The sequence below is a fragment of the Drosophila hydei genome, unplaced genomic scaffold, assembly GCF_003285905.1.
Source record: "Drosophila hydei strain 15085-1641.00,03,60 unplaced genomic scaffold, DhydRS2 tig00008116-arrow-pilon, whole genome shotgun sequence".
Taxonomy (NCBI): Eukaryota; Metazoa; Arthropoda; class Insecta; order Diptera; family Drosophilidae; genus Drosophila; species Drosophila hydei.
Genome location: NW_022045829.1, coordinates 1,559,125 through 1,582,101, shown reverse-complemented (window position 1 = coordinate 1,582,101; position 22,977 = coordinate 1,559,125). Strand labels below are relative to the sequence as shown.

Here is a 22,977-nt window from a genome sequence, read left to right as displayed (position 1 = left end):
TATTGATAACGTCAGGCACAACTTTATAGATTATCTAGTTTCTTCTTCTCTGGCTTTTAACAGTTTTTATACTTAACTTATTTCGATATATATTAAAATATAATATATATAATAGAATCCCTCTAATACTTACTTCTGTGATGTAAGTCTAACAATTCAAAGCTGAGAAACACCTAGCCCAAGCACACTTACTAGTTTTAATTTGAATTATTATGACTGAGACATACAAGTCTTATCAGAATCAGCGAAGCAGTCAGCAAATGCAACTCACCCCCAGTTTGGTGGGAATTCTATTTTTGTAGATGGCAAACGAAAGACTTAAACGACAAACTTGACGACGCGTCGTTGCGTGCAAGATGAGCAAGATACGAGAGAGAAGAGCAAGAGGTCAAGTTGGAAAGAAGAAAAAACCACCACCATCAGGCTGTGTAATTGGAGCTGCAACTTCTTAAGGCCAACGCCGTGCACGGCATCTTATAAGAAGCTGAATACGAAATTAGTTGAATTTTTAATGAACATTCACATTCACATTCACATTTTGAGTGCATAATTTTTGCTCTCCCTCGCTCCCTGTGTCTAGTTGGACATTTGACTGCGTCGTTGGGCTGTGGTCGAGCAGGTGCAGGGGCAGCGGCAGGTGCTGGGGTTGGCGTCTTTAAAAAAGTTCCCAGGAGCTTCCACTGCACTAATTATCTTGGAAAATCAGAGTCTTGACTTTAAAGCCGGCTGCCGGTTTTCACACGCTGTGAAAATTCTAAACATACAATGCGTGGGAATCGCCAGCCGGTTGTGTGGGAGTCAAAATGGGGTTGCATGCAATCATAGAAAAAAAAACAACACATAAATAAATAAATACACATAATAAAGAATAGTATATATATTTATATAATTCAATTATAAAATTCTTAGTTTACAAATTCTGCTCAGAAAAGTTTAGGAGATCGGAAAAAGTTGTAATTGATGCAAATGCAATTATTCAAAATTATTATTAGGAGAAATTAAGATTTTATTGATTTGATTGAGCTTATCAAATATTTATGTATGACTCTTTAGCAAAACTTTGACAGGACGAGAGGCAAAGCGAATATTTGCTATGAGAGGCCCTCACATGGACGTATCAGGCAGCAAAGGTGTTTCAAAGTTAAATCAACAAAGATAAAGTTGAGGCAGTCTTGTCAGGTAAATGATAATAATAATAGAATATATTATATTACAATTATTATTAATTCCTCAGAAAAGCCGTCGAAAATATCAATCGAACTTGCTTATCAATCGAGGTTTCTTAAAAATTACGATAAGATAGATAAGATTACTACTATTCAGGAAGTCATATCTATACTGGCAGGCAGTCTGTCATCGGAATATATGCAATCAGAGATAATAACCATTATAATTATTAATTTAGCTATTTAATTGCAGCACACAACACTAGAGGTATGCACCGACCTATATCAACTATTGATATATATATATATATATATATATATATATATATATATATATATATATATATATATATATATATATATATATATATATATATATATATATATATATATATATATATTATATTATATTATATTATATTATATATTTCCTGATATGATGATATGATATGATGAGGGAGCTGCACAACATCTCCATTTTGAGGAAAGTCTTTGTTGGTTTCTTTGCCAAATTTGTTTAATTGAGTTTTATATGTTTTATGTTTATATGTTTATATGTTTATATTTGAATTTACAGAAAATCAGCGAAATAGTGTCACATCAAAATCATCAATGAATTCAAAATCTTTTCCAAGAAAACTAAGAAAGAATATTAAGCCACATAATGAATAAATATATTTGGCAGCTCAATAGATAGAGAATTAACATATAACATAAAACTGCTAATATGGTTCTATGCACAACTATCATTGATAATCATTATCATTGATAATCAACATAGGGACTATGCACTAAAATGATGAATGATGGATGCTGCCGAAGCATGTTTACTTACTAGTCTTATTTTATATACTTCATATGTTTCCAAATATGTGAATGAGATTTATGCTGTATGCACAGATTTCTTTTTAATATGAATTAACTTTAGCTAACTTTATTTATTGTCCTGGAATTCCGTTTTAAATGGAATTTTCGAATCGTTTCTCCACAAAATTTAAAGCAAATCGTTGGTCAGCCGATCATAGAGTTTAGCATGTATTGCTTTGAAGAGACCAGACATTTATTTCGATATACTTTATATGCTTATAATGCCAATTCCAGTTTACCCTACCTTTTACTTATGCAATTGATTGATAAGATTACTAAATGGCACATCGGCTAGGAAATCGGCAAACTGCTCAGTGCATTCTAGTTTGTCATATTGAAAAGTTGACTTGTGGCTGGTTTGGTCTAGTATCGAAGGAGATTACTCACATTGACGAAAATCAGACATTCGAATTGGCAAGCATATCTCAAAATATGGCGATCGAAGGGGTACGTTTCGGATAACTAACAAAAAAAGCGAGGGTCTACATTGAACAAGAAATCTAACAGTTATTAGACTACGGTGCCTTTGGAGAGGCTTTCATATACAAATGGTCGATGGATCCACTAAATCCAGTCGTCGTTGTGGATAATACCTATAATATTGATTCGAGCGATGTACAATTGCTACTTCGTATCAATCATAAGAATGTTATCAAATTTGCTGAAATTATCGATGGTTTTATGATGCTGGAATATGCGGACTGTGGATCACTGAAACAACTTCTGCATGGCGACGAGCAGAGGGAATATTCTTTGAGAAATGCCCTCGATTGGATGCATCAGGCAGCAAAGGTTAATTTTAACGGCTTATTTTGCTCATCTAACTCAACTATCACTCCACGTTTTTTAGGGTCTGAAGTACCTGCACTCCTGCATTTATGCAACAACGACGTACTACAGGTTGACACCAAAATTTTTGATGTTAACGAACAACTATCGCTACTTAAAGGTTATTGTACTTCCCAGTAAATGTCAAAATTTGTCACCGACGATAACCGAAAGGATAATGGAAAAAATCGATTTAACAGAGAGGAGTGATATGTACAGCATAGGAACTACCATTTGGGAATTATTAACACGTAAAAAACTCTTTTATAACACGGCGTATACATCGCACGATATATTTGAGGCAGTCTTGAGAGGTACTCAAGGAGATGCGTAGTTATATTATATAACAATTAGAACTCTTTCCTCAGGAGAACATCCGCCAATAAGCGATATCAAAATATCAATCGATGACTGTTTCAAGAGATTAATTGAAAGTTGTTGGAACGCAAATCCAGATGAGAGACCGACTATTCAAGAGCTCATATCTACACTGGATGGCATTCTGTAAGCGGAGCATAAGTAATTAAAACTATTAAAAATTATAATGATTATTTGATTACAGCAAAGAAGAAATTAACGCGGACCTCGACCAAGTATTGAAGGCTAATACCGGAGCAATTATTGACTTTGCTGATATCGAGATTTGCAAGGTAACATTACCGAACAGCGAACACCGAACAGAGCCCAAAACGGACTCAAATTCTTTATAGATTTATTTGCTCTAATTGGTTTTCATATGCTTAAGATATCGAATAATGAATTTGTATATATAATATATTTTAATTATCTATTAATACACAGCAAATCAGGGAAGATCGGTTTGGTGTGTCCCACAAAGCAATGTGGCTAGGTAAAGAGAAAACAGTTACAAAATTCAAGGACTCCACCCAAGCGTGGACTGAACATCAACCCTTTCTAGAGCAAATAAGAAAGAATATTAAGTTAAACAATGAATACCTTGTAAATATATATGGCATCTCAATAGGCAAGGAAGACACTTACTTAATATCAGATTACTCAGATTGCGGATCTTTGCACGATTTTATGTATGATAGGGAACAGAGGAAGTATTCAGTAAATAGCGCAATTAAATGGATGATGGATGCTGCCGAGGTACATTTCAAAATACGTCGTATTAGATATTTATATACTTATATTTCTTCTCGTTTCCATATTCACTTGTAGGGCATTTGTCTACTTAACAGAAAAAGGCAAACAAATATGTTTCTGAACTACATCTTAACGCCGTATAATATGATCTTGTTTAACAACTTCAAGAGATTGAAGATTAGTGATTATTGCAGTCCTTTTGAAGCTTCAAATGTTGTAGATTCCACTGCAGAAATAGCGTATATAGCACCAGAGGTTAGTGTAAATTATATACCACCGAAATATATAATATATATATATGTATATATTTGCATGCACAAATACTCAGGTATTTCGACAAAATCAATATAGCGAGACGAGTGATGTATATAGCCTTGGCATTATCTTGTGGGAGGTGCTCGCTCGGAAGAAGCCTTACTATGAGTTAATCAATGTGCATCCACATAATTTAGTGAAAATGATTAAAGGTATGAACTCATCAGCTGATCAGAAACTCTTGTAATATTTATACAGTTACAGGTATGCGTCCGGCTTTGAGTGATATAAAAAAGTTGGAGCTTGACTCAATAGAAGAATTTATCGAAACTTGTTGGCATCAGGATCAACTAAAACGTCCAGATCCAGATCTTTGGTTTAATTATCTTGATAGCCACTGGTGAGATCGATGCTTGATCTATTCATGAATATGCTTCATACTTAAAGCTAATGTCTTATTTATTTAGCTCACAAATTAACGCTACTAAGTTTATACAATCTTACGAAGACGTTAACTATCAGGATATCGAATTGATTGAGGTAATTGTTCAGGCATGAACATGATGTGGTATATTTAATAGCATATTAATAATACCGAAGCAATGTAGAGTGTGCTACATATAAATGCGTCATATGCCTAACATATGATAGTGTATACATAATACGCATGTGGCGACATTTGTCCCTACACATAAACACAGGGCGAGAGCAAAGATCAACAATTGAAATATGATCAGCCACTTATGTGTGATCTGACCCGCAGCGTGGGAGATGCAGCGTACGCACTTTGCCTAATGTTTATGTTATATGCATATAAGTATATACAAGCTATATATAAGAAGCTACACAGCGGGAGAGCATAGTGTGGCTCCCGCTTGTAGCACCACTCTCATTACATTATGTACTTAGGCTAAGAGATGAAATACGTATGAGCCGGGGTATAAGAACTCTTGCTCAGACGAATAAAGATTATTACACAACTGAACGCCACCACAGTTATATGTATTCACAGTAATTATTATAATTATTAATACTCTAAACCCAATGGATGTGTGAGCATCAGCCTATCCATGTCTGTCTGTTCGTCCGTCCGTCTGAAGTTATTTAAAATGCGAGTTCTGGGTATAAAAGTTTTAATGTATGTAGCAGACAGACAGGAGGCGTGGCAGACCCCATAAAGCTTTGTATAATGTTCAAGGTCTCTCCTAGTCGGTCAGTCCCGACCAAAGCACTCTTAATTTTTTCATTTCGACTATCTCTTTTTATATGCACAACTAATTATGATTATTCCCTAACTATATAGACCATTGGCAGTGGCAGTTTCGGCCTAGTCTATAGAGCGAAATGGTGTGAAATGGTTGTCGCTGTCAAAGAATGCAAAAGCATAGCAACGACAAATTTCGAACAGGAGATCAAACAGCTGGCCCGTACTAACAATCAGAATATTGTAAAATTATATGGTAGTTGTTTTCACGAAAACTGCGCATACTTAGTCATGGATTATGCAGAGTGTGGATCCCTCTATAACTACTTGCACGGAGACGAACAAAAGGAGTATACAATGGCCAGAGCTCTAGACTGGATGATTCAGTGTGTTCAGGTTGAGTCTGATTCATTTATCAAATGTCAAATATCCTCTACTTCCATTTATAGGGTATTCAGCACTTGCACTCCATGACACCGAAACCGATGCTTCATCGTGACCTAAAGACTCCAAATCTTCTACTAACCGACAATAACAGAATATTGAAAATTGCTGATTTCGGCACTGCGACGGATCTGAGAACTCTGATGACGAGTGAGATTGGCACTGTAGCTTATATGGCCCCAGAGGTTGGTTTGAGTTAATCAAAGTATTGCATGAAAATCAAATTTTAATAACTTAATACCCACAGGTTCTGATAGGAAAAAACTATACGGAGAAGTGCGACATTTATAGCTTTGGGATTGTTCTCTGGGAGGTGATGGCGCGCAGAAAGCCATTTCATCACTTGAAGAATCGAAGTACACCGGCATTGATAATGCAAACATTTAAAGGTGAACGTCCATTAGTAGGTGCTTTAATACCGAATTGCGAGGAATTAAAAACTCTGATTGTAAACTGTTGGCATCAGGAACCGGAGGAGCGGCCCGTAATCAAACAAATTCAACTTAGTATTATTCCATGTGTTGATATTTCTTTTTAAATAGATTTAATAGAAACAAGTAAGAAAGCTCTAGTCGCTGATCCCAGTCCTATTTGCGGTTATTAATATTGCTATACACGGACCTACAAAAAAAATTTCAAGCCTCTAGCTCTTATAGATGCTGAGATCAACGCGTTCACACATACGGACAGACGGACAGACAGACAGACGGACGGACAGACGGACAGGGCTCAATCGACTCGGCTTGTCATCCTGATCAAGAATATATATACTTTATGGGGTCCGCCACGCCTCCTTCTGCCTGTTACATGTATTTGCACAAAACCATTATACCCTGATTTCCCATTTTCAATGGGATCAGGGTGTAATGAAAATCAACTTATTCTGCGCGTTAGTTAGAAGTATGTACATTTCTATCAGTTATCAGTTCCAATATCGATAACTTTTACCGTTTTATTGTTATCGAATAAACACATGATGCATTTATGAAGCAGTACAAATCCAACATTATCGGTTCTGCGATAAGCTTTTGCTTAGTTCATAGTAGTTTTTCATACGAAAAGGTGTTCTTTATTTATGTGCTCCGTATTATTGAATAACTAATAGAACAGAGAATGATGGCTGATAACATTAATGTAACAGATATTCACCTGGGAAAGGTAAGTATAAGAATACCGTCAAAATGATTTCAATTGTCTAGTCCATCTTGCAGACAGTCAAATTAAGCTACGGTGTCTTCGGAGAGGTCGATATCGGTAAATTTGACAATCAACTGATTGCTGCCTATAAAATATCTACTAATTTTCCAATTTGTTCATCAACATTTGGGAGTCTCGAACATGATAACATTATCAAACTCTATGGAATCAGCAACAAGTGTTTCCTAATGGAATATACGGGCTTTGAATCACTACACAGCTTCTTGCATGAGCAATGTCAAGGGACATATAAGTTGAAAAATGCCCTCAACTGGATGCGTGAGGCAGCATTGGTATTTAACAGTTCATTTTGCTTATCTAATTCATTTATCACTACACGCACTTTTAGGGTCTTGAGTATATTTACTTACGTCATCCGCAACTGACATTTCTCAAGCTATGTCCACAATTAATATACTTCGGTACTAAATTTTCGTACTCTGGCTTCAAAAGTGTGAAGATTGCAATACTTCCGGATAAATTGATAGACCATAAAAAGGCAGCCAATTATTTCTCTCCGGAGGAATTTTATGGAGAGAAAAATGCAATGGGACAGAGTGATGTGTTCAGCATTGGAATTATCATTTGGGAAGTATTAGCTCGTAAACAGCTCTTTCATCACACTAACTACACATATACAGAGATCGTTGAGGCAGTTTTGAGAGGTACACAAATTGATAATAAAATATGCTACATTGCAATAAATACGATTTACTTAGGAGAACGACCGTCCATGGATGAAATAACAATAAAAATCGACAGCCAGTTGAAGAGTTTAATGAGGAACTGTTGGAACACAAATCCAGATGAGAGACCAACTATTCAAATGGTTATATCTACACTCAGCGGAATCCTGTAAGTGGAATATTAGCAATTGAAGATAATAACAAATACAATAATCAATTAAATCAAATGTTTTATTACAGCGAAAAAGAAGAGTGCCTTGATCAGTTAATACCGGAATACTTAGGATTATATGTAGATATGGATATAATTGATATGGGCAAGGTTGTATTAAAGATCTATATACTCCAACTTACTGACTGATGAAAGAGGCAGCTGCACAGAAGCTCTGTTTTGAGTGAAGACTTAGTCTTCATTTCCTTTACCAAATTTGTTTAATTGAGATTTTGGTATTCATATTTTCATCCACAGAAAATCGGTGAAGATTGCTTTAGTGTTTCCCAAAGAGCAACGTGGCTTAATATGGAAAAAACTATAACTAAATTGAAGTTTTCGACTGATCAATGGACTCCAACATTGTCTTTTAAAATGAAACTTAATAAGAATATAAGGATAAATAGTGCATTCCTTGTAAATTTATATGGCTACTCATTAGGTAAGGAAGGCATTTACTTAATATCAGATTACTCAGATGATGGGTCTTTGCACGATTATGTGCATGGCGGAGGGCGGAGCAAGTTTTCAGTAAATAACCTTATTAAATTGATGTTGGATGCTGCCGAGGTATATTCACAGATTCGTCATATTATACATATTTTTCAACTTCTTTTCATTTCCAAATTCACTTATAGGCCATTTGTTTTCTTAACACAAGAAGGAACATACGGCATACGTTTCATACCTACATCCTAACTCCGCATAATATGATCTTGTTTAACAATTTCAAGAGATTGAAGATTAGGGATAATTTCTTCAATGTTGACGCTAGAAGTTTCTTAAACTTCGCTAAAACTACATACGATTTAGTCTATATAGCCCCGGAGGTCAGTGCATTTTACATACAGCTCTAAAACATATGTAATACATGCATTTACAATTCTAAGGTTTTTGAAACAGAAATTTTCACTGACGCAAGCGAAGTTTACAACTTTGGAATTATCCTGTATGAGGTTTTCGCACGCAAAAAACCTTATTATAATTTATATCCAATAGAAAAAGATGATTTACGGTACCACATAGGTAAGAATTGATCGCTCGATCAGAAACTTTTTTAATATTTAAACAGCTTTAGGAATCCGTGTGCTTATGCCAGACATAGAAGAGCTGAAGCTACAGTACATAGAAAATTTGATTAGGAAATGCTTGCATCCACATGAGCATAAGCGTCCGAAGCACGGCATTTTGGTGTTAGATCTTCAAAGCCAACTGTAAGAACGACATTTTGCTTAATCCAGATGTTTTTCAAATAATATAAAGTAATTTCTTGAATATATAGATTATTAAGCACTGACAACTCCACTATGATGAAACCTTACGGATTTGTACACTATTCGGACATAAATTTCATGGAGGTAAAATTCAAACAAACGTGAATGGAAAATAAGGAAATCAAAAGATCATTAAAATACGTATCTCTCCCTCAATCGAGCTTCAGGCTCTCTTTTTTAATATGAAAAAGTAATTATAATCATTCATTAATCACGCAGAGCATTGGAAGGGGCAGCTTTGGCATAGTCTATCGAGCAGATTGGCTTAAAAATGATGTCGCTGTAAAAAAAATCAAAATAATTGAAGCCGAAAATAAGGATACAGCATTGAAAGCTTTCGAAAAAGAAGTGAACCAGCTGTCCCTCACTAACCACGAGAATATTGTAAAATTATATGGTAGTTGTTCTCACGAAAACTTCGCATACTTAGTCATGGATTATGCAGAGTGTGGATCCCTCTATAACTACTTGCACGGAGACGAACAAAAGGAGTATACAATGGCCAGAGCTCTAGACTGGATGATTCAGTGTGTTCAGGTTGAGTCTGATTCATTTATCAAATGTCAAATATCCTCTACTTCCATTTATAGGGTATTCAGCACTTGCACTCCATGACACCGAAACCGATGCTTCATCGTGACCTAAAGACTCAAAATCTTCTATTAACCGACAATAACAGAATATTGAAAATTGCTGATTTCGGCACTGCGACGGATCTGAGAACTCTGATGACGAGTGCGATTGGCACTGTAGCTTATATGGCCCCAGAGGTTGGTTTGAGTTAATCAAAGTATTGCATGAAAATCAAATTTTAATAACTTAATACCCACAGGTTCTGAGTGGAGAAAAGTATACGGAGAAGTGCGACATTTATAGCTTTGGGATTGTTCTCTGGGAGGTGATGGCGCGCAGAAAGCCATTTCATCACTTGAAGAATCAACGCAATGAAACAATTATGTTCTGTGCGTCCAAAGGTAACCGACCACCATTAGATGATCTTATGCCGAACTGCAATGAGCTTAAAACGCTGATTGAGAACTGTTGGCACCACAATCCAGAAAACCGACCGGCAGCCAAAAATATTTCACTTGATACTGTTCCATGTTTTTATAGTTTAATCAAAAGAACAGCTTGAGCTAATATAAATTTTTTGTTTATATTTTTGATTTGAAGTTTAATATTTATATGTATGTATATTTATATAATTTATTAAATAATTGAACATTTCTATGTATTTGATACAAAACGTCATCAGTACAGATATTCAGTTGAGATATACATAAAGTTTGATAGAGTGCAAAATGTATAGATACAATAGCTTATCTATAAAGAGAATTTGCAAGACGTTCTATTTGACATGTTTAATTAATAATTTAAATAAACGGAATGTGGTAGCATAGGATACTAAAAACAAGAGTTTGCATATTTTTACAAAAGAAATGCATTACAATAATATAAAACAGGTTTTGGTATAAAAATTATTAGCTAAAGTAGCCAAAAGAGAAAATCGAATGTGTATTAAGGAGTGGGCATGCACGATAGGTAATTAACTATAATTTCTAGTTATATCAATTATTGCATTTATAATTTATAATTATTATAAATATATGTTTGTGTGTGTGTTTTTTGTTTTCGTTTTTTAAATATATCTTTACTAGTTGGCTCGTATAGTTCGATTCTTGTTCATATTGGTCAGCATCAAAGATATATATGAAGTTAACAGATCGTCCATCTTATAGCCCAGCGAAGTCTCGCAAAGCAATTTCGATCCACGAACCAAATTCCCAATTGTCATATGGAAATATGTATTGCCCGATGACCAGTTCGAGATGCGTGTAAATGGATGTGTGACCAGTATATCCTGCGAAAGTATTAAATATATAACATAATAAATTTATAATAACAATTGATATTACAATTTTGTACAGCACACCATCAAATTGATTTACAAATTATAAATTAATTAATTATTTAAATGCAAATCTTGTTAAATAGTCAATCAAACCGCAAAATACATCAATCAATCACTTCGATTTGCCGTCATTGATCTGAGTGAGACTGTAATCTCTTACCTTTGTTACTGGATGTATGAGACTCACGCCGTGCTTGTTAATGGCAATGAGCAACATTTCGGGATAGTTTGGCTCGGTGGTTTGCTTTACCTCAAAGAATGCAGAGCCAAAGGTGGGCCATCTAAATACATATATATTTATATATATAAGATAAAGTTCAACATATTAATTAGCTCACCTGTAGACGATCTTTAGGAATGCAACTTTGGCATCCTCGGAGCTCATGCCCCCATCCTGATTGTACGAGGCAACAATGGAACGTTTCCATTCGCTAGTACTCTGCATCTTCATAATGTCAGAGGGTATCAACTCGCGTAGCATTTGCCTGGAATGATCGATTTTCAATTTTGAATACGCCTGCATAACGTATAATGGATAAGGGGCAGCACTTACGGTATGGCCTGCAGCTCCTGTTTGTTTTCACCGAAGCGAACACGGAATACAAGTGCGGCTAGCTTGGAGGCCTCCTCGCGTGAGCATTTATGATACCCACGCAAAAGTTTCGGCAGCTCCTGGTGATAGTGAAAGATTAGATCGGCATTGCGATCCTTGCCTGGCACCGTGTTCGTCCACAATTTCTTCATGAAAAACACCTGATAGGTGAACTGTGGATTGGCGCCATCGCGTATCGGTCGCGCCTTCTTTATCCAGTCGGTCAGATGGCGTACAAAATCGAAAAAGAAATCTCCCTCTGGCACTGAAATCACCTTGTCGGCAATTTTAACGAACAGTGAGAAGCCTTCGCTTGTGCGCAACGATAAGCGTTGCGAGATATTGCTGCAAAAGTCCTTGGCGCGCGTGGATGAGTCGACTTCGAACGCCTCATCGGTGTCGTCCGGGAAATAGACCTTGTGAAAGATTTGCGTTGTCTTATGCTGTATGGCCTCCACTTCCACCTGATGCGGCGGATATTTCCGCTGTCCATGGCGTATGGTTTTCTGCAATCGATGCATCGAGTCCTGTGAGATGGGATGACGGCGTGTGCGCAAAAACAGCAATAGCTCCTTGAGCAAACCCTGCGAGCAAGCAAAGAGACCAGTTGCCAGCCACATCAACTCCCAGCCACGCTCCTCAGACATGCGATTGCGATTATCCGTTAGCTGCTTCATCAGCTGGCAATAGATTTCGTCGCGTAATATCTCATGCTTGAGCGGACCATCGAATATATGATCGGTTATTTCGTTGCCCATGCGCGGCCTTTTCGATGGCAAATCGCCCATGTATTTGAGTATGGCAGCAAAGGCGAAGCATGCCTCCTCGACCAGTTCCTCCTTGCTCTGCAGTTTGCGTAACAGCGGCGCCTTAATCGGATCCCTCGCATAGCGCCAGAGCTCCTCGCTGCGTTTAGAGCTGAGCGTCAATGTTTTCGACATTGTACGCTTGGGTGGCAAACGGAAATGATCCATTGCATATTCCATGAGCGTGTGCGGACGATCGCGTGGCTCCACCACGCCACCATTCGATACCATACTTAAACGTCGGCCATGATGCGCCTCCTCGATGTTAAACAAGGCCAATATGTCCTGCGGCGGTTTACTCAGCGTTGGCAGCACATACACCGTTTCGGCTGGAAAATCGCCGCGTTCCTGCGTCCGATCGCAACGTCCAATGCACCAGCCATTGTTCAACACCGATTCACCGCACGACTCATCCTCCAGGATGATCAGATCACCTTTGAAAAACGACAAAAAACTGGTGCTATCCGAAGGTGCACGGTAATCCTGCAGCGCGATCACATATTTCGAACTGTAAAAGACATGAAAAATCATTTTTTTTTAAAATGGAATTGATAACGAAGAGCTGTGTCCTGCGCTCTTTACTCACCGCTTCTTGAGACCATCCAAAAAGTAGACGACAAGGTCGCGTATATCCTCAGCATTGGGACTCTGGAATGTGAACTCCTCGCCGCGCACAGTTGACAAGCTAAAGGTCTGTGTGAATACCTTGTTGGTCTTTTGGCTGGCCACAGCTGTGATCTCTGGAAAGCTTAGCTCGAGCAGCACCTGCTCCTGATCATCGACAACATAGACGCCCGTCCAATTGACAGCTATGATAACATCGTTTTTGGGTAAATTTGGTCCGGAATTGCGATAAGCTTCGTAGAAACGTGAGAAAAGTAACGGCCATTTGTATTTAGCATAGCTAACGATATCTTCCTTGATCTTGAGCGATGCTATCTTATCCTTAACATAGTAGGATTTTTTGTAGGCCTGCAACACAAGCGCCGCCCAACGTTCGATGGCCTTGTCCACGCCGCTGAGACAAAAGTCGGGTATGAAATTGGGCAGCAGCGTGAATAGTCGCTCCATGGACATATCAGTGCCATATTCGATGAAGTACTGCTGGGCAGCTATCATGGCCAGATCTTCCTCTTTGTCGCAACGATACTCGCCAAACTTAACACCGCGCACCACCTGCTGATAGATGAGATTTGTGGCTACCTGATCGTTGGTTGGCTCATGCCACGGTGCAAAGATCTCCTTGCGAAAGAATAGACGCCACGGTGCATTCCGCTCCTGGGCACCCTGCTCTTTGGCATATTGTTCGCATTGTGATATGGCGTCCATAACATGATCGCCGCCGCTACCCAACGAACTGACCTTATCGAACAGCGCAATATAGAGGGAGAAACCAAACTGATCCTTGAGAGCTATCTTTTCCGACAGCTGATTGCATAGCTCACGAGCTGTTGTTGCCGAATCTGCTAGCAAAGTTTTCGTATTGCCATCCATAAACGTGATTGGCAGCATGATGGGCTTCTTCGATTTGGTTGCCTGCAATTCCAGCCATGATGGCGGCTGATTTCTGGTGCCATTGTTAAATGTTCGCTTCAAACGCTCTTCACAATACGGCGCATAGCCGGGCGGCCCTTCCCTAATGAACGCCCGCAAATAGTTGACAAACTTCTCGGACGGTGCGAAGCAGCCGACGCATAACGACAACAATATCCAGCCGCGTGCATGCGAAGACTTCAATGGATTATTGGTCAATTGCTTGCATATCTGGCAATAGATTTCATCGCGCAACTCTGCACGCAGTATTCCATGGCCAATGATGAAGTGAAGCTTCTCCAGATTCGATGTGGGACGCGATTGCAGCCACGATTGATAACTATCGGCTGTATATTCATCATCCTGCAAGCGTCGACGCACATCCTCCCCCAATTTATTCTTGCGTTTCAACGTCAACGAAACGAGCTTGTGGCGTATCGAGCGCGGTTTTTGTTTAAGAAATGCCTCCGGATCGAGGCCCATCAATTGAGCTTCCTGGAATTCCTACCGATCAAATTAACAATGTATTAATAAGAATTAAAGCTCTGCTTCACTCCCACTCACCTTGCTGCGAATAAAGTTTCGTCCGAGCGTGGCCGTCACCTTGGACATGACCGATGTGGTGTCCATGCGATCCATGGTATGATATTTGGGCTCCTGCATATCGCCAGTGAAACGCAGTATGGTTATCCACAAAGCTTGCGCAGCCAATTGATCGCCCTGCGTGTGCAGCGGCAACAGTGGATGCTTCAGTGCCTTCTTGGCATACTGATGATTCACATTGCCCTGGAAGTAGGTGGCTGCAAATTTCTGAAATTTATATTCCGACAAGTCCTCTTCATCCTCAGAGATGTGCATTGGTGTAATGATGTCCTCCTGATTAATGGTCTGCGCATGCGGTAGATCATTGAATACTGACGTCTCGCGGCCGCCATGCGGTGTGGGTGCATCGCTGCTTGAATCGGGCAAAAAATCGAACATGGCCTCCACCAATTTGCCATCGTCGACAGGCTCCTCTTGCTTTCGGGCCGCATCATTGATAATATTCATTTTGACCTCGACCCGTCGGCGATCCTCCAGTTGCTCCTGTATCTCACGCCGTTCCAGCTCATGCAAACGATCCCGATAATGTTGTTCGGCTATTTCACGAGCATTCTTATTGCCCCGATGCAACAGCTCCTGCTCCTCCAATTTACGCAGCTGCAACACTTCAGCAAATTGCTTATGCTCCAGCCGCAGCTTGCGATAGCGACGCACAGCAATCATCCGTCGCACATGCGATTGTATCTTAATAACCGCCCACATTTTATTTCCATATTCACGTCGCACCAAATAGCCACGAGCATGCGCCTGCAGTCCAACAATATGTCCACGCAGATGACGGAAACGATGCGAGAGGACACGCGAACGTATCAGCGCCTGCAGGCGCATATAGCCCACACGCATGCTCCGGTATCGTTTGCGCTGCGCATAACCCTTCCAGACACGCTGAACGCTAATCGCCGCAGCACGCAGTCGCAAAAAGCGACGCCTATAGACCCAGCCGCGTATACTGCGCTGCAGTATTAGTATCTTGCGTGTGAGCACACGATCGCGTTCCTGTTCGAGAAACAGATCGTGCGCATCCTTTAAGAATACCTTTGTGTGTCCCAATTGATAATCGGATTTGCCCAAGACCATGGCACAAATTCTGGATGTCGCCGCCAAGCAATCGGTGCGATGAGCAGGCGGCACGCCGGCTATAAGAAAACGATAGCGTTCAACAAATTCGCGAAAGCCATGTCGTATGGGATAGCCGGCGCGTCGTATTCTTATAGTTTCCATCATGCCCGAATAGCGCAACTGGCGACAACATAGGCCACGGTCGAACATCATGGGCTTCTTCAACTCATTTGGCTTGATGCAGCGTATAAAGAACGGCTGGCAGCTGCTCAATGTCTTCATCAGAGCATCCAAACTCTTGCGGAATTGTGTGGACAGTGTGGGTGTGCGCTTGCGCGTCTCGGCGCCCATCTCGATGTCCTGCGAAAAGATTTGACGCAAGAACTTATTTGCACTTTGGCTAACCAAATGCAACAGATCCGGGCTAAAGGTGTCGCGATTCTTGTCCAGAAATCCGCGAGTATCATAGAAGACGATGCCAGCGAAATGATTGAGACCGAAACTCGTATTGATATCCGACTTCGGTTTCAAATAGTTCTTGTGCGCGCCGTGCGTTTTGTGAAGCTTGGCGAGCATTGTCTGATCGGTGCCCTTCGGAAAGCGTGCCTCCTCGTCTATCAATGCCATAATATTTAACTGTTTAATGGCTATCAAATCGAGCGCATCCTGATTGTCCACAAATTCAATGTGTTGCCAATTGATAGCCTCATGATTATATTCCTCTTGCTCCAATTTGAAGATGTGCTGCACAAAGAATTGCTGTAGATTCTCGTTGGCATAATTAATGCAGAACTGCTCAAAGCTATTCTGATCAAAGTTCTCAAAGCCGAATATATCCAAAACGCCGATGGCATTGCGTGACGTTGCCTTCGGCTTAAATATGGCCGTATTTATTTTCCGCACAATATGCACAAACAAACGCCCATAGATGCCCTTGACGAACGCATCGCGCACATCCACCGACTGATCCCGGGAGAGGGTCGAGACAACCGTTTCGCCGTGAGCGAATAGCGTTCGCCGCGTAAGAGCATCAATCAATGGCTGTATGGGCAGGCCCAACAGACCGGCCACTCGTTCCACATTGATATGTTCGGGTATTTCCGTAGCATCCAAATTGTCGACAACGGTGGCTTTATACTTAATATTGCCGCAATGCAATAGGGCGGCCAACAGCTTGATTATCTCCCATATTTCCTGATCCGAAAATAACAGAACCTTCATCGCTGATCGTATGTCCGAAAATTCGGCTGCATCATCGCGACCTTCGCACGTAATGCTGTTGCCGCCAGTCAAATATCTGACGGGATAGAAACAGATGATTAAAATATGTTTAGAAAATCTAACTACATATAGAAGATCTACAGATATAAGATCCTTTTTAATGATATTACAAAGATAACAATGGCAATCATTTCATAAATCATTATCAATCATCATTAAAATAATAGTGCGACAACAACCTTTAGACTTGAAATCAATTTAAAACGCATATTTATCTTAAAATATTTGTTATTATTTTATTATTTTATTTTAACATTTTTTTTTTTAACTTCTTACATGCAGCACTACTATTTTTATGAACGATCGACTTTAAATTCATCTCTCGGAAATCGTCAACTAAATTATGATCGGAAGTAACAGTATTTTTTCGAGATTCTCTTATTTACATTCTGTTCTATACAAAAGGTGGTTATTTTCTTATTTTTGGACGGATGTTTTGAATAGTGCAGCACTAGTATTTTCATGAATACAACTATATTCTGGACAGATAAATAAGTGTAGTTGGCTTAATTCAATTGAGTACATTCTAATCTATATACATTTCAAATACATCAAAGATGACTTTCAGATGACTCACTTGTAATCGGCTGCCGCGCCCAGCTCCAGACGACTCTTCTCATCAGCTGAAAGACCCGCCAATATGCAATAGAAGACGTGATAGTTGCGTTCACTATGATTTTGCGACACAATGCGCGACTTCTCCAACAGATACTGCTCGATCTTGGCGCCCTCGATAACCCCATTAGCACTAAAATGGATGTCTATGTATTTGCCAAACCTAAAGCAAACGAAACAAAACAAAACAAAAGAGTAATTAAGACAATTGCTTTCAGTAAGCTACTTTATTTACCTTGAGGAATTATCGTTGCGTATCGTTTTGGCATTGCCAAAGGCCTCCAAAATGGGATTAGCCTCCAGTATTTGTTGCTCGATCCACGAGTGCTTGCCACTGATCGCTGCCAAATATTGTAAGATCAATTTTGTGCTCTCCGTTTTGCCAGCACCCGATTCGCCAGATATGACAATGCATTGGTCCTGGCGATAGCGTTTCATATGCGCGTACGCATTATCGCCAATTGCGAAAATGTGCGGCGGCAATTCGCCGATTTTGCGCTCTTTATACAGCTTGATCTGGTCGCCCGTATAGATGGGCAATATCTGATATGGATTGACCGCAACCAAAATGGAACCGGTGTATGTCTGCAATGAATATATCCAGATTAATATGATAATAATATTGAGTGAAATTCCTTTTTATATACACACATATATTAGGTTCTCTTTGTAGCGTATGAGCAGATTACGTAATATGCCCGCCTCGTGCAGATCACCAAGGGATATCATGTCCTCGACACCCTGCACGGATGAGGCATGCATCGCCTTGATGCGACGCTCCGGCGCCAGCCACACCTCATCGCCATCATCGTCACGCACCTGAATGCGACGACCCTCCGCGGAGATGACACGTGCTCCAATGGCCACATCGAATTCCCGTCCCGATGCGGGTTCTATCCAGATGTAGTCACCCTGTAAACAAAAAGCAAACGTTTACAATTCCAGTCGGAGGGTTGCCATGGCGGGGCCACATAAAACCTTCTTTTTTCAAGAATCACTTGAGCGTAACATAAAAAACTAAATAAACGTAGTCAGGGACAGACTTGATAGATATACGAGGCATGGGAGCTATTCACGTTTACAACTATAAAGCGAAATAAACTAGTTGAAATGCAACTAAAGGTATGAAAGTAGTAAATACCCTGTATTATATGAACGCTGTGTAGTTCCAAATGAATATAAGCAAATTACTTGAAGATCAAGATTAATTTAACATATATATATATATTTGTATATTTATGTATTCAACTGTCTAACTATATCGTACACTTTTGACGCCGTCTTATTATTGATGCAGCAGATACCCCGCAATTGTATAAGCTCTATAGAATCTAGTTCCGACAGAAAGTTGGAGTCAAATTTAAATTGACTGCAGAGCTGTATATATATCAGATGTTACACACATTTATATATAACTCTCTATATATACCAATTCTCTTACATCGAAACCCTACTTAAACATTCATTTGCATATCTACATCATCTCCGTTTTACACTTTTCTTTTAATGGTTATAGGGCATACACTTCTTTGCATGTGTATGTTCGCGCATGCTTGTGTGTGTGCACTTCCGTTTGCTAGCCAAAGAGAGAGTTGATATATGTCCACACTCTCTCTTACAATTTACTCTTTGATCTTTACTTACACGTGTTACAATCACCATATTCGTCGTCCTTCATTTACTGCTCCTGGCTCTCTCTGGCATTCAAATGCAAAGCCCGTTTAACTCTGCAAGTAGAAGAGAGAAAATCAGATAAGATAAGAGAAGAGAACAAAAGAGCAATAACAATAAAAAAAAAAAAACAACAATCAAACAGCAACAAGTTGCTGCAGGCGCTTTAAACCGGCTTTAAAAAAAAAACAAGTAGAAGAGTTGGAAATTAAGGTGAAGTTTACGGTAAATTGAAAGAATTTACACAGTTGTCGCAGTCTGCTGCTGCTGCTGCTTCTTCGTCAGTAGAAACGTCTCTGTTCATTTCCTCATTTCTTTTTTGGCGACAAATTTGTTATTGTTGATTTTTTAAGGGGAAACCAAAAGTCAAAACCTTAACAAAAGAAGAAGAAGCAGAAGAAAAAAAATCGAAAGACAACAAAGCCAAAGCCACAATAGAAAATCTCTTGATATGCAAAAAAGGCCAACGCACAATTTCACTTTTAATAATTGTTGTTGTTGTTATTGTTGTTGTTGTAGTTAGTTTCCAATCAGAACGAACATTGCGTTTTGTTATGCAAATAATAATAAATGTGTTTTGCTTAGTTTGGCTTGTTCGATTTTCGGATTTGTTTTCATTGAAAAAATTTACTTTCATTGCTTATACGGCGCTTTGGGCCATAGCAATATGTGGGCCAAATGAAAGGTGAAGACCATCACTTAGCCGTGTCAAAATAGGTATAAAATGTTATCATTATTTCGATATTTTAATTTTAAAAAAAGTTTGAATGGAAAAAATATTAGCCATAAGAATTAATTTTTTTAAGTACTTAGATTATTAAAAAAAAACTATTGTTCTGCTTATCTAAAAATAAAAAAATATATATTTAGCTTGATTCTAAATCGGCTGAGTTCCTATATGTATTTATTTGTATTTAATTAGTTTTCGATTAAAATAAAACAATTGTGTAGGTAATGTAAGTCTTTGGTCAGGTAAAAATGCGTCATAAGCTAATTGCACAGTTTGAGGCGTCTCTATGTATACATATGCCTGCATGTGTGTGTGAGAGAGTATGTGTAATTGCAGACAGGCATTTTTTGTGGCACACACACACAGGCACTCGCACTCACACATATACAAAAGTACGTTAAATAGTCTGGTTACGCTCTGACGATCAAAATACAATCCACCCCACATTAAGGCGCAGAGAGAATGGGAGAGTGAGTGAGAGAAAGAGAGCGAAGAAGAGTGAAGGACAGGTAAGTGCTGAAGTGTTCTACTCAACAGTATTTAAAATACGGATTGCCTAATAATGTTATCAGTGGAGAAGCAACTGATAAGCCCTGACGATTGTCACACTGGGCATGACCACAAAAAATAAACAAATAATGAATATAAATATTAACATAAAAGCTAACGCACGTTCCAATTTCTCAGTTAGATGGCAACAGACCAAAGTTCTTGTTGGAATGGCTAAAAAGTGAACAAAGAAGCCAAATAATCTAGTTGGAGCCCGATTACTAAGATGTGACAGCATCTGATTGAAGAGTGTACCCAAGCTTATGCGTGTAACACATTGTACATACAATTCTGATTGCAATTCAGCGGTGCTTTCAATTCGCCTATACAAAATATACTTGTCTGTTATTAGATTCTACAACTGATTTCTGTCACAACGTCTCTAATTGGCATATAACAGCACGTTTATGCAAAGTATCCCGGATTAGATTCTAGACACGATTTCTGCTATATACTATCTAATTAGAATTTGGCAAACCATAACAGTGCAAGCATGTCAACGATAACAGCTGCTAAATCTAAATAAATCTGATTTGATTATATATCACATTTTAGCACGTATGGAAAGAGCACGTGCCTGTGTGTGTGAGTGAGTGCGTGTGAACGAATGCATGTGTACAGAGTTCACCAAGAGTCATTAGTGAAAGTTCGTATCGCGCTGCCACGTACATTACGCTTTAACTATAAGTATAATGTCTATCTGCATGTTAACATATCGCATACTTCAGAAGAAAAATAATCGCATTTGTTGTTTTGTTTCACTTTGACATTAACAGCACTTCAACTGTTAAGACTGCAGTGGCGTATAAGAAGCATTTACCACTGCTCTCTTTAAGTCTTCCAAAATATACAAAGCGCGTTGTATTAGTTATGAGTGCTATGCGTGTGTGTGTAAGTGTGTATTTGTGTTTTTTTTTTATTATTATGCCGATGCCGACCTTAAAAAAGTTTCACCAAACAAACAGAAAGTCGCAGTCGCAGCCGCCGTCGCTGTCTGCGTGCGGCGGCTGCAAAGTCGCGAAAGCTGCAAAACCAACAGCAACAATAACTATGCTGGCAGAGACGAAAAAACAAAATACACATTAATTGTGGCGTTTTAGGTGTTTTTATTAAAAAGGGTTCTCAGCGCTGCAAGCTACAAAATGTCCCGTTGTGCAACAAACCGGCCAAACAAGTGCTGTTGTTGTTGTATAGAATTCTAGCCCCGGCTCAAGCGCAAGCTCAAGGCTTGAGAGCAAGTTATCTACTTTTTTCTTTCCTGCTTTTCTATGAATTGAATGTGTGTAAGCAAAAAAACAAGAGAGAGGCATAGCCAGAGAGCACGCAGTGTGGGGCACCCATTTATATGAATATGCAATGTGAGCCGCTCTTTACACAGAGCTCTCTCTTTTACAGGTGCGCAAGTGTGTGTATGTGTGTGGTTGTCTTACTATGTTGTTATTTGTTAAACTCTTTCGCTTGCTCTCTTTGCACCTATGTGTGTGTGCTTGTGTGTATGCGCTTATTAGTACCGTTCTAGCCAACGAAACCTGAAGCGTAGCTAACCATAATTTGGTCAGAGCTTGAGCCATAATGCAGCCACGTCTCAGCTCATCTGCTCATCTGTTGATATACACACACACGCATACAATTGGGTGTCAGTTTCACTTGAGACCCTTAAAAGTCACAGATAACTACGCCCTTGGCTTGCTGTGATACTCTTATTAGTTTTTCAGCGCACTTTTCTAGTTTTACACAGACACACACAGTAACACATAGCTTGCAGGGTGAATGCACTCATTTTTTCTACATCATTAATGAGTTAGAAGAGAGCATTTGACTTTTAAAACAACGTTCGATAATAAACGAATCTTTGTTCCCATGTTCTTATGCCAACAGCTATTAACGTATATACTATAATTAACACTTTGTTCACTATTTAGCTCCGTCTAGGTACAACTTCCAGTTCCAGACCAGATCCAGAGTCAGACGAAACTTGTAGCTTTGGGAGATTTTAGTTGAATCGGTATATTCTTTAAAAACAGGTTACATAAATAGGTCACGCACCATCGAGTGCCAGTGCCAGTGCGACTGCAACCGCGCAACAGGTTAACAATGGCCGCTTGGACTTTAACTTTGACTTTAACTTAAATAAAATAATTGCCACCATTAAGTACACACGCGTTCACACATTTGCTTAGCTAATTTGTTATTGGCTTGGGTGATTATTTCTTTCTTCTTTCTTTCTAGCTTCTGCTGCTTTTTTAACGGTAGTTACCTCAACAACCAAAATAACCAACCGAGCACAAAGCCGAACACAACCGATCGTTGCTAACAAAAATTGTGAACTGTCGGCAATGTGACCTGTCTGCGATAGCATACAAAAGTGCCGCAAAACTGCAATA

The 22,977-nt window shown here is 39.2% G+C and overlaps 3 protein-coding genes across 5 annotated transcripts; 2 read left to right on the top strand and 1 right to left on the bottom strand.

The window, feature by feature from the left end:
- The first annotated feature begins 2,465 nt into the window (after positions 1 to 2,465).
- On the top strand, positions 2,466 to 6,449 carry LOC115483306 (dual specificity protein kinase zak2-like). Its single transcript, XM_030224674.1, has 14 exons — positions 2,466 to 2,480; positions 2,541 to 2,825; positions 2,884 to 3,175; positions 3,230 to 3,365; positions 3,424 to 3,511; positions 3,663 to 3,974; positions 4,047 to 4,226; positions 4,300 to 4,438; positions 4,485 to 4,626; positions 4,694 to 4,766; positions 5,530 to 5,826; positions 5,880 to 6,059; positions 6,122 to 6,358; positions 6,417 to 6,449. Exons 1-14 carry the CDS (start codon positions 2,466 to 2,468, stop codon positions 6,420 to 6,422), a joined length of 2,382 nt encoding a protein of 793 aa, XP_030080534.1. The 3' UTR covers positions 6,423 to 6,449.
- A 486-nt stretch (positions 6,450 to 6,935) lies between these two features.
- Positions 6,936 to 10,377, top strand: LOC115483320 (tyrosine-protein kinase JAK2-like). The gene is made up of 13 exons (XM_030224704.1): positions 6,936 to 7,032; positions 7,086 to 7,364; positions 7,421 to 7,736; positions 7,791 to 7,926; positions 7,998 to 8,079; positions 8,227 to 8,538; positions 8,607 to 8,798; positions 8,859 to 8,994; positions 9,041 to 9,182; positions 9,251 to 9,326; positions 9,462 to 9,779; positions 9,833 to 10,012; positions 10,075 to 10,377. The coding sequence occupies exons 1-13, from the start codon at positions 6,988 to 6,990 to the stop codon at positions 10,375 to 10,377; spliced, it is 2,517 nt and encodes an 838-aa protein (XP_030080564.1). The 5' UTR covers positions 6,936 to 6,987.
- Positions 10,378 to 10,877: 500 nt separating this feature from the next.
- On the bottom strand, positions 10,878 to 22,929 carry LOC115483291 (myosin-VIIa). Of its 3 annotated transcripts, none has more exons than XM_030224634.1 (11): positions 22,851 to 22,929; positions 19,288 to 19,370; positions 18,295 to 18,555; positions 17,879 to 18,228; positions 17,606 to 17,806; positions 14,650 to 17,044; positions 13,139 to 14,589; positions 11,708 to 13,060; positions 11,493 to 11,639; positions 11,315 to 11,435; positions 10,878 to 11,103 (listed from the first exon to the last, which is right to left on the bottom strand). In XM_030224634.1, exons 2-11 carry the CDS (start codon positions 19,303 to 19,305, stop codon positions 10,897 to 10,899), a joined length of 6,504 nt encoding a protein of 2,167 aa, XP_030080494.1. In that variant the 5' UTR covers positions 19,306 to 19,370; positions 22,851 to 22,929; the 3' UTR covers positions 10,878 to 10,896. The 3 variants fall into 3 exon arrangements, with proteins under 3 accessions (XP_030080494.1, XP_030080495.1, XP_030080496.1); XM_030224635.1 differs by lacking the exon at positions 22,851 to 22,929 and adding an exon at positions 22,640 to 22,819; XM_030224636.1 differs by lacking the exon at positions 22,851 to 22,929 and adding an exon at positions 19,539 to 19,676.
- Positions 22,930 to 22,977: the final 48 nt, after the last annotated feature.